We start from the raw sequence: 16,094 nt of genomic DNA on the forward strand, positions 1-16,094 counted from the left end.
GACCTAATTTCTGTATCCTTTGTTTTGTATATGGTATTTTTGTTTAAAAACTATATATATATATATATATATATATATATATATATATATATATATATATAACTTAATAGCTAAAAAGAAACTTAAATGGTAGAGTCCTTCCCCCCTCCCTAACTAGTGCAGGTCCAACATATAATACGAGAACCAGCTTGTCTACATTTATAGAACCAAAAGCTACTGAGCGTATAGACAAACTTATGACAGCTCACAGGGGTAAGAGGTTGGAGCCATCCTTGAAGCGCTCCCCCCACGGACGGAGAGAGGCATAGTCTTTACATAGCCAACTTTCAATAAAATTCAATTTTAATACAGTAGAATAAGGCTGAATTCATTATAACAAGCCTCATACGCTTCAAAAAATAGAAATAATAACGTTTCATTGATTCTCGTACCCTGGGTTCCCACTGATGCGATTTTACACAAAAACGGCCGTTTTACGTTATCCATCAAATTTCCTCCGTTTTTTGCTGCAATTTTATGCGTCATAACTATTGAACGGCTGCACCGAAATATTTCTACTAAGCCATTTAAAATCGCATTTGTTTTTCTTCATTGAAAGCTTTGTAGAGCCATAAATTGCACGTAACTAAGAAATCAATCATGTTCAGAAGTTTTCCATTAATATTTGAAAAACAACATGTGGGTTGTTTCCTTCTAATACAAGATTTTGTTGCTCGAGGCCTAGGGACATATTTCAAGGGAAGTGGCATAGAAGATAAGAATTATATTTTTCATAAGACATAGTTAGCCAAGCTTAAAACAGGTTAGACCTTTGAATATTTTTCTTCGCTTCTAGAACTTGATTTATCCAAATTCTATGCATATGCTTTTTAAATATCTCATAATTATTTATATATAATCATAATTATATCATATTTATATCATCATATCATATCATATTTATATCATAATTATTTATTTTCGAGCTTCAAGTGCTGCAGTGAACCGTTTCAGTCTGAAATTTTCTCCGATTTAGCTCTAACCGCTGTCCGTGAGCCGTTTTGCGTCAAAAAAATCGCATTAATGGAAACCAAAAGTTAAATGTCGAATCCGGAACTCTAGGTATGCTTTCGTTCACAATTATGTTGCTGCAATTTTCTAAAAACTATAAAACACTGCGATACAACAAACATATAGTATATTTTAAATTCAAAACATCGAAGATTTTAGCCAACAGGGAAACATAAAGAAAAAAATCATCTAAAAACATTAATAGATGCAAAAACTTTTGCAAAGTCAAGAAGTTGGATCAACTACCATCTATTTTCTTATCTCTATGAGCACCATTGTTTTCAAGATTGTCATGAAATATTTGAAAACAAGGAACGAGACACAAATTGACTTGGCACTCAGGGCAGCAGTACTTGGTTTTCCGTCGAAGTATTTTCATTGTCCCTGGTATTACGGAGTTCCAACAGTAAATACAACCCAAGGCAGGCCCATTCCGTTGAACTGGGCAGTGACCACTATTGGCAGCTATAGGAGAAATAAATATTTTAATTAAAAAAACAGTATATAAGCTCTATAGGGGTTGAGTAATTACTATTTTCCGTTCCCAGTGAGTCTCTAATAGTGGTTTTTGAAGCTACAAATTATTTTATTTCATTTTTAATTATTATCCGTTTACTCTTATTTTTTACATTTATTATTTGCTTCGTATTATCATTTTAATCTAGATTCAATATTATAATCAATTACTAACTTAATTACTAACTAATGAAAATAAAAAAATTTAATTAGACTTAAATTAGTAACTAATTACTTACGTAAATACTAACTCAGTAATTCTAAGTTAATAGTTTTATTTCATTATTTCTAAGCCATTTATATCGTTTTACAATCACCGAAGTACAATCGCAATTGCTCGGGTCTATAAAGCCGGGAACTCTATTGCTCCATATGGCTGAAACATAAACTAGTAACTTGTATACGCGTGAGACAATGAACTTGACGCCTTTATAGGTTCTATAGCAAAACCTTATTAACTTGACGCCTCTATTTTTCTATAGCAAAATCTTATCATCATAAATGTTTTTGGTTAAGGACGGTCATACGGATCAAGTCCTACTTGTCCCTTTCTCCTTGCTAACGTGACAACATTAGCATACAAATACGCGAAATTTCCTTGTTTTTCAAGCTGGCGGACTGCAGAAATTCCGGTAAAATGATGTGACACTCAAAAGAAACACCCGAGGTCACCCATTATAAATTTTTTTTAGTTTATGTGGCTAAACTATTTAGAATTGATTGGGCGGTGTTGCCACTGCTTGTTGAGCTTGCATAATAGATCCAAAAAAAAACTAAAAGGCGACACCCAATTTCCCTAAAATCTTCGGAAAACTATTTAACTTCTCCTGTTTTGTGCCGGAGATAGAGGGGTTCATTTTTGATAAAAGTTGCATCACTAGAAATTGCGAATTCTTTTTTTTTCTATTAAACAGAGCAGAATCGTCTTTTTAAAGTGCAGGTAAGGGCAGTCCCTAAAAATATTGGCTAGCCAGCTAGCCAGTCTAAGCTAGAAAAACGCTACAATTCACCCCAAAGGGAGTATCGTCTGAGCAATTTGGTAGCTTTGGGAGTTCATTGTGGTGCCACCCGATTTGATTGACAACCATGTCGTTAAAAGTAAAATAAAGTTTTATTGTCTTTTCAACAATTTTTAAGGTACCGCGTCCTTACAAGGGTTTACAATAAAGGCAATGTCAGTGGTAAGCTATAACTATTTCGCTAGTTAAATCTGAGGAATTTCTGGCTCTTTTCAGAGTCACCCCCCACACCAAAACACCTTAATTGCAAAGAACTATTGAGTTGAATCTGGACAAAAGCTACCATTTCCGAAACAGCATCCGATTCACAAAGCTATAACTCTGAAAACGCGCTTTTCTTACTTTTATTTTTTGCTTTAGGTACTATGGGCCAGGGTTCGCTCTGTCCTAGATTGAACCTACTGCTGCATCTATGATTATCAGTGCAATTCATTCAACTAGGTTGATTTCTTTTTTGATTCTATCAATTTATCTTAAAGATTTCGTAGTTGCACACTAACAGTTAAGGAGGGGTGGGCATGACGTTTCAAAGAGTGCAACTTATCACATTTTATTAAAGCGGTATATCTTTTAGATATACCTTTTAGATATATCTTTTAGATGTAAGAAACATACAAAGTACAAAGAAGATACAGAACAATATCAGAATCCAAACAATTTGGATTAAGCCAATGGCCCAAAGACCCCCCCTGGTACGCTCAGCCCCTGTCCGTTAGTAATTTGAGAAAAAAGAAATCATAATCTGAAAGTCATTTCTAGCCAACCTGATCTGATTCCTGGAAAACAAAAATTCAGAAGAATTTTTTTTTTGATCCAATGATATTAGAAGATAGAGAGACTTCCCATTTGAAAAAAAAAATATTCAGTTCTACTGTATTTTTGTTAATGCAGATAAAAGATAACACTCAAACTGACTTCCGTTTTCTGCGACGTTGTGCTATCAAGCAATTAAATAAAAAAAACAAGTTTTTTCAACTGAAAGTAAGGAGCGACATTAAAACTTCAAACAAAAAGAAATTACTTTGTATATGAAAGGGGCTGCTTCCTCATCAACGCCCCGCTCTTTACGCCAGTTGTTCCCAACCGGTGGTACGCGTACCCCAGGGGGTACGCGAAACCCTCGCAGGGGGTACGCGAAGGTCCCAAAATTAATTTAGTCTACATCTTTAAAACTTGTTTCTGACTCAGTTCCAACATTTCCCTCAAAATCAGATAACATAACCCATTGTACGTAATTTCAGACTCATTTTCAAAACTTTCGCTTTCAGTAACCCGCTAATTTTTCTGCATAGCCGTAAGGTCTCGATGCTAATTTTTCTCCATAGCCGTAAGGTCTCGATTTAAACTCAGCGAGTTCAGTATCTTGTCATCTGTTGAAACACGAAGTTCGTGAATTGTGGTTGCAAACAAAGATGGATAGATTCCTGATCAGGAATAACAAGAAGCCGAATGATGGTACCCAAAACTCTGAACCTGCACCTAAGAAGAAGAAATATGACGAATCATCGGTCAAAGTGCGTCGATATTTGTCAGAATACCTAGGGCTCGGATTTAGTGCGACAAAGTCTGATCCAGTGAATGCACAGTGCGTTCTTTGTGGTCAAGTCTTGGCCAACAGTTCCATGAAACCTGCGCATATGAACCGGCATCTCAGTACTGTGCACCCTTCTCATGTCGGTAAGCCCATAGAGTTTTTCAAGCGTAAACAAGAAGCATTCGCTAGTAACTGTTTGGAAATTGCAAAAGTGGCATCAGTTTCTTCAAAGGCTCTCCGGGCTTCGTATGCTGTTTCATATTTAGTTGCGAAACAGAAAAAACAGCTCACCATCGCCGAATGTCTGATATTACCAGCACTAGTGAAAGTCAGTGAAATAATGTTTGACACGAAAACTGCTACTGCCCTTCAGTCTATACCTGTGTCGAACAATACCATTTCAAGAAGGATAGAAGACATTGCAAGCGATATTGTCATGCAGGTTATTGAGCAAATAAAGTTGACGAAGATGTTTGCGTTACAGCTTGACGAAAGCACGGATGTGTCAGGTGAAGCCCAGGTGATCGTCTTTGTTCGATATCAAGATTGTTCTGAAATAAGAGAAAATATTCTGTTTTGCCAAAACCTACAGTCAAGAACAACAGGAGAAGAACTATTCAAGGTGATTGACAAATTCTTCGCAGAAGGGGGCATCTTGTGGGACTGGTGTCTATCAGTTTGCAGTGATGGAGCTGCCACCCTAACAGGGAAGAATAATGGGCTCCTGGCCTGGATAAGGAAGAAAAATCCAAAGGTGAAGTGGTTGCACTGCATCATTCACAGGCAAGCTCTTGCATCGAAAAGGATGAACGCACATCTGCACGAGACCCTCAACGAGGCTGTAAAAGTGATCAACTTCATCAAAGCCCGACCACTGAACTCAAGAATGTTCAAGTTGCTGTGCCAAGAGATGGGTTCAGAACATCAACATTTACTTCTGCACACAGAAGTTCGCTGGTTGTCTCGTGGGAAGATTTTAAACAGACTTTTCGAGCTTCGACAAGAAGTTCATATGTTTCTTCTGGAGCAAAAATCTGCATTCAGTTCACTTTTTGAAAACCAGGACTGGGTCTGCAGGATGGCCTATCTTGCGGATATTTTCGACAAACTGAATGACTTGAATCTGTCAATGCAAGGTTTCCGGACGGACGAACTCTCCCTGAATTCGAAGATGTGTGCTTTCATCAAGAAATTGGAGTTCTGGCTTAAAAAGGTTCAAAGAAACAGCGTTAGTGTCTTCCCGACCCTTGACAAGTTTGCAGACGATAGTGAAATTGATAACCTCAACACAATCTGTGATTGTATTCGGGAGCATCTGACAAAGTTGCGAGATGAACTTGTGTCATATTTCCCATCGATTATGAACCAAGATAGAACGCAGGATTGGATCCAAAATCCATTTGTTGAAGACGTGACCTCAAGCTCCGGTCTTAGTGACAAGCTTACAGAGAATCTGATCGAACTTGCCAGTGATCGCGCCTTAGAACTGAAGTTCCAAAATGTAACTGTTTCCCAGTTTTGGCTGGAGGTGAAAGGAGAATACAAGGAACTAAGTGAAATCGCCATGTCTGCTTTGTTACCATTCGGATCCACTTACCTTTGTGAAGTGTCATTTTCGGCAATGTCATTGATCAAAACCAAACACAGAAACAGACTGAGTGTACAAAATGACCTTATAATTGCCGTTAGTGACATCGAGCCAAGATTTGATAATATTTTAGCAAAAAAGCAGCCTCAAGTTTCTCATTGATTTTGTACGTACATTTAAGCACCGTCATATTGGACAATAAATCTCGTGTTTTTGAAAATCTGATTTTAGTTAAGAAAAAAGTAAAACAACGATTCTCAAGAAAGGGGTACGCAAACTTTTTGGGCCTTGACTAGGGGTACGCGGACCGAAAAAGGTTGGGAACCACTGCTTTACGCTATAGTTTGACTTTTTCTCTCAACTCTACTTTTTAAAACAGTAAAAAATTTAGCGTAAAGAGCGCGGAGTTGATGAGGAAGCAGCCCCTTTTATATACGAAATAATTTCTGTGTTTTAAGTTTTAATGTCACTCCTTACTTTCAGTTAAAAAACTTGTCTTTTTAATTTAATTTCTGAACATTTTTTAATCAATCCATGTTTTGATTTTGGCTCTCTGCAGAGGAATAATTCAAGCGAACTTTGCATATTTATTTTTTTTGGCTAAATGGGTGTCGTATAGTTTTGATGGAATGATTTTGAGAAAAAAGGAGCGGGGGAGTTAAAGCCTAGTTGCCCTCCGATTCTTTAGTTACTTAAAAAGGCAACTAGAACTTTTAATTTTTTACGAATGTTTTTAGTAGTAAAAGATATACGTAACTTATAAATTAGCTTACGCAACGAACTTTTGTATTCTCATGTTTTTATTACATACTAGCTGTTGGGGTGGCGCTTCGCGCCACCCCAACACCTAGTTGGTGGGGGCACTTCGCGCCCCCTCAAGCCCCCCCGCGCGCGTAAGTCGTTACGCGCCATTTTAGTTACGCGCCATTGTAGTTGTGTCCCTATGTCCCACCTGTGAATATAGATAGATATATTATATATATGTTTTTAACTACGTAAAACTTGCGAATATACAACATTCTTTGCTGTCCCATTGTCTGTGCATATAAATTGATTGTCAGGTTTACCGACTCTTGAACATGCAACATATAATGGTCCATGGGAAAACAATCCGTATTCAGATCTATACCTCATGATTCTAATGATTGCTCTTGAGCTTTGTTGATGGTGATTACTAATCGACCATTCCCTGTCCCGGTCGTCATTTATATCCCCCTGTGCCCCCCGGCGTCCCCGTTGTAGTTGTGTCCCGGTCGTCATTTATATTTTTTACTTATGTCCTGGTCATTATGGCTTATGTATGGTCATTTATATTCCCTGTGTCCCGGTCGTCATTTGTATCCCGGTGTCCCGGTCTGTATATACATTCGTTTTTTAGTTTTGTTTTTCTCCTTTATTTTTTTCCTTTTTTCTTTTTCTTTTCTTTTTTAGTTTATTTAGATTTTTAGATTTTTTAGTTTTTTTATTAGTTTTTAGTTTTTTTTTCTTTTTAGTTTTTTTGTAGTTTTTACCTTCTTTTTAGTTTTTTTAGTTTTTTTTTTTTTACTTATGTCCTGGTCGTCATTTATACTCCCTGTGTCCCGGTGCTTTGTTGATTGCTAATCAAACATTCCTTTTGTCCCGGTCGCTTTCTCTTTGAGTGTCGTCATTTATTTTTTTCTTTTTTAGTTCTTACCTTTTTTAGTTTTTTTTTTCTTTTTAGTTTTTTATTGGTTTTTACCTTTTTTTTTAGCTTTTTTAGTTTTTTTTCGTTTTTTCTTTTTACTTTTTTTTTAGTTTTTATCTTTTTTATTTTTTTTTATTTTTATTCTTAATTTTATTAGTTTTCTTTTTCTCTTCTATTTTTCAGTTTTTTCCTTTTTTTAGTTTTTAGTTTTTTTAGTTTTTTACCTTTTTTTAGTTTTTTTAGTTTTTTAGCCTTTTTATTTTTTTTTTATTAGTTTTTAGTTTTTTTTGTAGTTTTTGCCTTTTTTTAGTTTTTTCAGTTTTTTTTTTAGTTTTTAGTTTTTTACCTTTTTTAGCCTAACCAGGATTTGAACCTGGGACCTTCATTCTCCGTTCTGACACCCTCTCTCACCGAGTGACTACTCCAGCATGTTCATTTTGGTGTTTTAAATGGTATATTATTAACCAAATTAATGTGTTTTACAATATACTAAGCATCGTCATAACAAAAATGACGACAACTAATTTCATGACGTCAGCCGACATAGAAACATGACGTCACCTGATCCACAGATCCACAGACAGACAACTTATTTTTATATATATAGATATGAGGGGGTTCACCCCCTCGTCAGTACCTCGCTCTTTACACTAAAGCTTAAATTTTGTCCCAATTTCATTAAGAATGATCCCCTGAATCTCAAAAGCCTTAGAATAAATAATTGAAATTACCAAAAACACTTTAGCGTAAAGAGCGAGGTATTAGGAGGAGGTGAGCCCCTCATATGCGTAATAATTTCTATTCGTTTTAAGTTTTAATGCTGCTCCTTACTTCCAGTTGAAAAAACTTTTTCACATTTATTTTTTCATTGTTTTTTCTTTTAATAATGCAAGAAAATCCTGCGCTTCCTTCAAGGAAATTTTCATCCCCCATGACGAATTCCTCGATGGAAAGTTCCTCCAACATATCCCCCACTTCTCAACCTCTCCCCCAACCAAAAAATCCCCCTGAAAACGTCTGTACACTTCCCAATAACCATTAATATATGTAAGCACTGGTCAAAGTTTGTAACTTGTAGCCCTTCCCACGGGGACTGTGGGGGAGTAAGTCGTCCCCAAAGACATAGTTATAAGGTTTTTCGACTACACTGAATAAAATGGCTATCTCAGAATTTTGATCCGTTGACTTTGGGAAAATAATTAGCGTGGGAGAGGGCCTAGGTGCCCTCCAATTTTTTCGGTCACTTAAAAAGGGCACTAGAACTTTTCATTTCCGTTAGAATGAGCCCTATCGCAACATTCTAGGACCACTGGGTCAAAACGATCACCCCTGGCAAAAAAAAACGCATCCGTGATCTGCCTTCTGAAAAAAAAAAATTCCAGATTTTTGTAGATATGAGCTTGAAACTTCCACAATAGGGTTCTCTGATATGCTGAATCTGATGGTGTTATTTTCGTTATGATTCTATGACTTTTAGGGGGCGTTTTCCCCTATTTTCTAAAATAAGGCAAATTTTCTCAGGCTCGTAACTTTTGACTGGTAAGACTAAACTTGATGATAAACTTGATTTATATATTTAAAATCAGAATTAAAATGCGATTCTTTTGATGTAGCTATTGGTATCAAAATGCCATTTTTTAGAGTTTTGGTTACTATTGAGCCGGGTCGCTCCTTACTACAGTTCGTTATTGAACTGTTTGAAAATTTTGGTAAGAACAAAGGGCAGGGGGTTGAAAGGATGGCACTAGCCTCAGATTTCTAGTAATTTTATGTTCATTTTAAGCTTAGATTTTCTTTTTCTCAGAATTTTACTCAATAGGCTACATCACAAAATCGTTAGGTCATACCCGACGCAAATAGAGACGAGCAAAGATTCAGTCCTCTCCACGACCTAGTGTAATATCCGAGAACTGTACATTCCATCACACATAGTATACTCCACATTAGCCTTGTTAAGCCCCTCCCCACCCATAGCCCATTTCCAGCATACGTGGTATGCGGAAAGTGACCCACCTCTTTGGCACGAGCAGAGCCTTGGATCGGGGACACCAAAAATATAGAGAGGACGGATAGGATTCTTTTAATTGTTTAACAAAGTTACATAAACAACACTTTCAAATTCTAGGCGGGGGGCATTTGCTTTCTTCAAAGAAAATACCAAAAAAGGCGTTTTCAAAATCTAAAGGGGGCGGTAAAATCTAGGGAGACTATCACCTCCCTGCAACCCCTTTCCCAGATTCACGCCCCTACATTGAATGTAAAGCTTAGTAAAGTCTAGGAGGCACAAGAGGCAAATTCAGAGGTGAATGGCCATAGGCAAAACTTTGAGTACTTGCTGGAAGTTCAGTATGCAATCGCTTGGACCAGTAAAGCCGTATAGAATTCAATACTTTTATATTCATTTATCAGGAAACAAACGAACTTGAATAATTTTCTGAAAATCATGCATACCCAGCAATACCCGATTTACGTCCAAATTATAAATAAGTAAACAACCAGTACAATAACAGGCAATTTTCCGGGAACACAAATGGTTTTGGTTACAAGAGGTTTACATTTGAGACAGTAACAAGAATTAGATAATCATACAAGAGCGGAAAACGCTTTTACCGCAGTATTTACCCATAACTCTAGGAAATCATTAATATTGTTCGCTTGTAAACACTCATTTCCTGACCGACATGGTCTGAAGGGTTGCCTAATTTCTGTCACTTGTTTGTTTAGCATCTGGAACACTGGAAGGACTAAGGGTATGTTCAGGAACGGCTATTGTTCTGAACTAAAGAAAAAGCAAATATGTGTATCCAATTTGTCACAAAGGAACATGTGCAATATCTCAGGAAACTAACGACATTAGGTAAAAACTATAAGGGCATGTCAAACCAAGTCCGAAGACATTATATGAATCAAGGATGTTAAATAAACATACCTGTGATATCTCAGAAAACGCTAGAGTATCAAGTTAAAACTTTCAGGAAATTTGAGGGTGATGTTAAACAAGATCAAAAGACACAGTGGCGGATCAAGGGTTTTCCTTAGTGGGGGGGGCATAATAGGTTGCTTCAATAAACCTGCGAACAAAGAAATACCCACAATTAAAAGGGAACCTCGACAATTATGTGTGGTAGGTAGGTAGAGGAAATGGTCGTAAATTTAATCCAAAATTCGGTGAGGGTTTAAGTTCTAATAAATATGATGAAATTAAAACGGTATAAAAATACTGATATAAAAAATAGTAAGTTATAAATACCACCCCACGATAAAAAAATAAAAAGCTGTTTACCATCTATACAAAAAATATGATATTTAATATTTTCAGCATAATTTTTGGCATTTGCACTTCTGATAACTATAGCGAGTGAGTTAAGCTTTTTGTTGAAAAAAAAAAATTATTGGCCTCGAACCATCTTTTGGGGTCATGCACTCTATGTGACAATTAGTATAGGTCAAACAATTTAGAATGTTGCCTAACTTTGTGACATCGCTTAGTAGCTATGATAGTGATGATGAGTGGGAAATGAGGATAAAGACACAACTTGTATATTCGCAAAAGATATATTAAATATTAAATACTATTCCTTTTAGGGGGAAACAAAAAAAAACAGAACGAAGAGATAGAAATGAATAGGAGACATTTAAAACGAGGATTTTAAGTATAGGCATTAAAGCATTAACTAATCTCTATTTCTTTTTAAAAATAGTATTTTAATAAAGTGTGTCAACTTTGACGAAATCTCAAAAATTTACAAATGAAAATTATAATTTTCATAACTACGTAGTGTATCTTTCTGCTTTTTAAAGTTCAATATATTTCGCTTAAATTACAGAATTTACAATTTTATAAAAAAGGATATTTCTCTATTTCCACCCCCGTCATATCTGTTTATTACACAGTCGAAGTCTACCTCAATATTTTGGTGAACTTTTATAATGGCCAGCCCTATCAGTCTAGAGTTCTGTCAGTTTAGAGCTCTTTGTTAGTATTTCCTCTTATATTCATCCTAAAATATTCGAATAAAGACCAAAATTGTTAGAAAAATAGGAACTCTATTAAAGATGCGTGTAGGTATGTACTTCAGACTAAGCATATGAGTCGAAATAAAAATAATTATGGGTTTGTTATCTTTGTATTTGATAGGTATAGATTAGTGATTTAAATTCTCAGGGTTTCAAACTGTGGAGATTTCTAATTAATTTGTTTTAATCTTGATATTTTCAGATATCCAATTCAAATGTTTAAATCTAGATATGTCTGTTGAGCAAAAAAATAGAAATTTGAAATTTGACTCAGATTTAGAAAAAAGTAAGAGAATTGTCATGTAAAATTTTGATTTATAAACAACTAATCGTGGAAATATGATTGGATGGCAAGTATCAAAATAAGTATAAAAATCCTTAGCGGTATATATAGCAGTTTAGACAATTTTATGGACAAACGTATCCAACCCCTGTACAAAAAATAACTATATTTTGTGACTGGTTCGTATTGAGAAGGTGAGAAATTGTGAAGTAAGATTGCAGTTGCATTCTGTTTCCGTGGTTAACTCAAGTTGTGTGAATTTCCTTTTTTGTCATTTTTTTTTGTTTTTAAATGTTTGAAAAAAAATCAATGCTATTCCACTTAATCAAACTGAGAATTCAGAGACCGATCTATACCAGCTAGACAAAAAATGAATAAACACGTAATTATTTGCCTTCTTTTATACCTTCTTTTATACCTTTTTATACCTTCTTTTATACCTTTTATACCTTCTTTTATACCTTTTTGCCTTCAATTTTTCGAAAATCCACTCTTCTCAAATGATAACTGCAAAAAGATTTAATCATTTAAATGATTAAATGATTACTCCTCAGAAGGAGTATTTTGCCTCATATACTTAGTTTTAAGTATATACTTACACAAACCTTTATTAAAGTTTAAAGACTATGGCCTTTATTTTAATGTTTTAGGATAAACAGAGGTGATTTGTCATATAATTTACAGCTTTAATTAGATGAAAATAGGCAGTAAAGTGGCCACCATTTGCTCGCCAAAATCCAAAATTTAAATTAATAATTTTTCCACTTCTCATACATTTACTTTCTATTACACAAATCCCCTAAAAAAACAACAATGTTCTAAAAACCACACTGCTTCGCAAAAAAGGCAAGCCCATAAAACCAAAAAAGACAGCCAAAAAAGTAAAAATATCAATTTCTTTGCCTCAGTGCTATAACAAGGCTTCAAAACAAATTTTTGACAGTAAGAAGAATTAAATATTTTGCTTTTCAGCCCCATTGTGACAGCACAATCCTGAAATATCATTTCGACAGCCTGAAGAAGTTAGGATTTTAAATTTCCCCTCCTTGTTATTACGAAATGAAGATTTATGCCTCCCGGTTGGCTTTTTTGGTCAAACAGACATATTCCCTAGATAAACCTAAATTTAATTGAACACTTTTTGGTAGTAAATACTGTTGTGGCTGACAGCACAAAGTAAATAAAACCTTGTTTCAAGCTTGTTTGCAAAAAGAAACAGTCGTAATAATTAAAAACTTATTAAAAACTAAACTATTAAAGACCCATTACACAAAAAATAGCTTTCGTCCCAAACTAGAGCAGGCGGACCCAACCACAATCCATCACTTCATTAGGGGGCACTCTCCCTGGATCCGCTTGCTCCCCCACAGTCCCCATGGGAGGAGCTAAAAGTTACAAACTTTGACCAGTGCTTACATATAGTAATGGTTATTTGGAAGTGTACAGACGTTTTCAGGGGAATTTTTAGGTTGGGGGGGGGGGGTTGAAAAGACGGGGATATGTCGGGGGGACTTTTCGAAGAAAATTTTCATGAAGGGAGCGCAGAATTTTCTAGCATTATTTAAAAAAATGAAAAAATAAATATGAAAAAGTTTTTTCAACTGAAAGTAAGGAGAAGCATTAAAACTTAAAACGAACAGAAATTACTACGCATATGATGGGCTCACCTCTTCCTAATACCCCGCTCTTAACGCTGAAGTATAATTAGTAATTTCAACTATTTATTCTACGGCTTTTGTGATTCAGGGGTCATTCTTAAGAAATTGAGACAAAATTTAAGTTTTAGTGTAAAGAGCGAGGTACTGACGAGGGGGTGAACCTCCTCATATACATAATAAAAAACATAAGAATACAGAAGTTCGTTACGTAAGCTAATTTGTAAGTTACGTATATCTTTTACTAATAAAAACATACGTAAAAAATTAAAAGTTCTAGTTCCCTTTTTAAGTAACCAAAAAATCGGAGGGCAACTAGGCCTCCTCCCCCGTTCCTTTTTTTCTCAAAATCGTTCGATCAAAACTATGAGAAAGCCATTTAGCCAAAAAAAAAATAAATATGCAAATTTCGTTTTAATTAATCATCTGCGGAGAGTCAAAATCAAAGCAAGCATTGATTCAAAAACGTTCAGAAATTAGATAAAAAAAAACAAGTTTTTTTTTAACGGATAGTAGGGAACGGCATTAAAACTTAAAACTAACAGAAATTACATCGTATATGGAAGGGGCTGCTTCCTCATCAACTCCCGCTCTTTACGCTAAAGTTTTTTACTGTTTTAAAAAGTAGAGTTAAGAGAAAGAGTCAAACTTTAGCGTAAAGAGCAGGGCGTTGATGAGGAAGCAGCCCCTTTCATATACGAAGTAATTTCAGTTCGTTTTAAGTTTTAATGCCGCTCCTTACTTTCCGTTAAAAAAAAAACTTGTTTTTTATTTAATTCATATATGGAATAATTTATATTCATTTAATTAAGTTTTAATTTCAAGCTAAGCCGATGAGATACCTTAAAAATCATTTTGTAAGCCTTAGTTCCGCCAGCTAACGCAAATTATATCTGGGCATTGTCGGTTAAATTGTTTCTTAAATAAAATTGGGAAGCCTAGAAGTGGAGAATGTACTTGCAGTAAAAGCAAAACTTGTAGCCACTTTACTTCCCTTTTATTCTTTACAACGCTTCGGTTTGGAACTAGAACTCCAATCTCTATGAATTAATTTCCCTTTTTGTCTTAGTTCAGTAGTTTCTGATAAAGCACTAAGGAACTGTTTAAATAGGTTTTTAAGTTCAACTAGAAGACTTGTTTGATGTTTTTATTTGATTGTTACCTTTGATTGTGGCATTTAGTAGTTCAATTTATTCTAGTTTTTATTTTCAGTAGTAGTGAAAAACCTGTAAAGATTTATTCATTTAATAAAATTCATTCATTCGTTCAAGCTTCAGCGACGGCTGATCGTCTCCAAGGAGACTAGTTATCATCGAGCGTTGTCAATAATTTGGGGTTTAGCAGTAAAATTGGACTGAAAAGACAGTCAAATTCCACTTCCCCTTTTTGGGCGAGTTTGGCAATCAGAGCGAGTGGTACGACTGGTTCAGAAGCAGTCAATTAGCACAAACGATAGTTCCTTTAAGCTGATTTACAACACCTTACAACCAGATATGCTAAAGCATTTTTAGGGACTGCCCTTCCCTGAACTTAAAACAAAAAATCTGTTCCATTCCACCGGAAAAAAAAATTCAAAATTTCTGATGATGCAACTTTCAATATCTCTGATACAACTCAGTAACTCAGTGTCTCTGATACAAAACGGGGGAAGTCAAAGGCTAGTTTCTAAGATTTTGGGGAAATTAGATTTTGGGCCTATAGTTATCATCGTTGATTTGGACCTCTTATCCAAGCTCTACAAGTTACGGTAACACCACCCAATCATTCCAAATAGTTTAGTCAAACAAACCAAAAACAGTTTATAACGGACGGGATAGGGCATTTTAAAGTTATTGTATAGCCTTAACGTTCAATCATTTACAACCAAGGGGAAAATTCGGAAAACTCAATTACTCTTTCGAGGAAATTAGGGAAAAATCCAAAAAAAATAGGGAATAACGGAGGACCGATGTCATAAAGAGATGGGTACTTGTATCATATAGCCCCTACTACTCAAGTTGTTCATTCGTTGACACATTATAGAACCGTTTTTTTTGCGTTATTTTCTTTCACCTTAGCGTGATACAAGACAAAGAGAAGTGGCAGAATAGATGGAAAATACATAATTCGGCCTATACATTTGCATATTAGTGGGAGTGGGGGTAAAGTATTTGGACAGTATGAAGTTAGAAAACAATACTTACTACATAATATACAGAATAATTGTACCTAGCAAATTAGACATGCAGGTCCGCTATACTTTAACCCCTCCCCCTAATGTGCAAATATATAGCCAAAATTTGTTTCTAAGGTACTATATTTTTATCATACTTAGGTATATTTCATTAGGATTGAGCATCGCAGAAAAATCTTATAAGAATATTAGGTAGGGGCTATATTTTACAAGTACCAAGGGATGAATTCCTTTGACGGTAAATACGTTACGTAACATCCAGCTAACACTTATTCACTACCCGACAGTCCTCTAATCTGCCAGTATAATATTTATATATGGAAGATGATACAGGTTAAAAACTAAAAAGCGTAAATACATAGAGTAAGCAAATACAAAGAGACTGTTTAATTAGTTTCACAATGTTTGCTTTAAGTAGTAGCTCAAATTCCAAGTTTCAAAGAATATTTACGCACAAACAGGAAGCTTCTGTCAAGAGAGAAATGACCTTAGTTTGGATCAACTTTGTGCTTGAAAATAAAATCTCCCTGTTTATACAAATGTACCGTACTGCGCATATTATGTTAAAAAAGTACTATCATTATTACTATGAG

General features: G+C 35.2%; 1 protein-coding gene across 1 annotated transcript in view; it reads right to left on the reverse strand.

Moving 5' to 3' along the window:
• Positions 1-1,160: 1,160 nt before the first annotated feature.
• Positions 1,161-16,094, reverse strand: part of LOC136027901 (uncharacterized) — a 69,595-nt gene continuing 54,661 nt past the window's right edge. The window contains exon 4 of the mRNA XM_065705332.1: positions 1,161-1,515. Within this exon, the coding sequence (XP_065561404.1) occupies positions 1,289-1,515 (227 nt within the window). The 3' untranslated portion in view covers positions 1,161-1,288. The remainder of the gene's footprint in view (positions 1,516-16,094) is intronic.

Source organism: Artemia franciscana, chromosome 6, assembly GCF_032884065.1.
Source record: "Artemia franciscana chromosome 6, ASM3288406v1, whole genome shotgun sequence".
NCBI classification, from domain to species: domain Eukaryota; kingdom Metazoa; phylum Arthropoda; class Branchiopoda; order Anostraca; family Artemiidae; genus Artemia; species Artemia franciscana.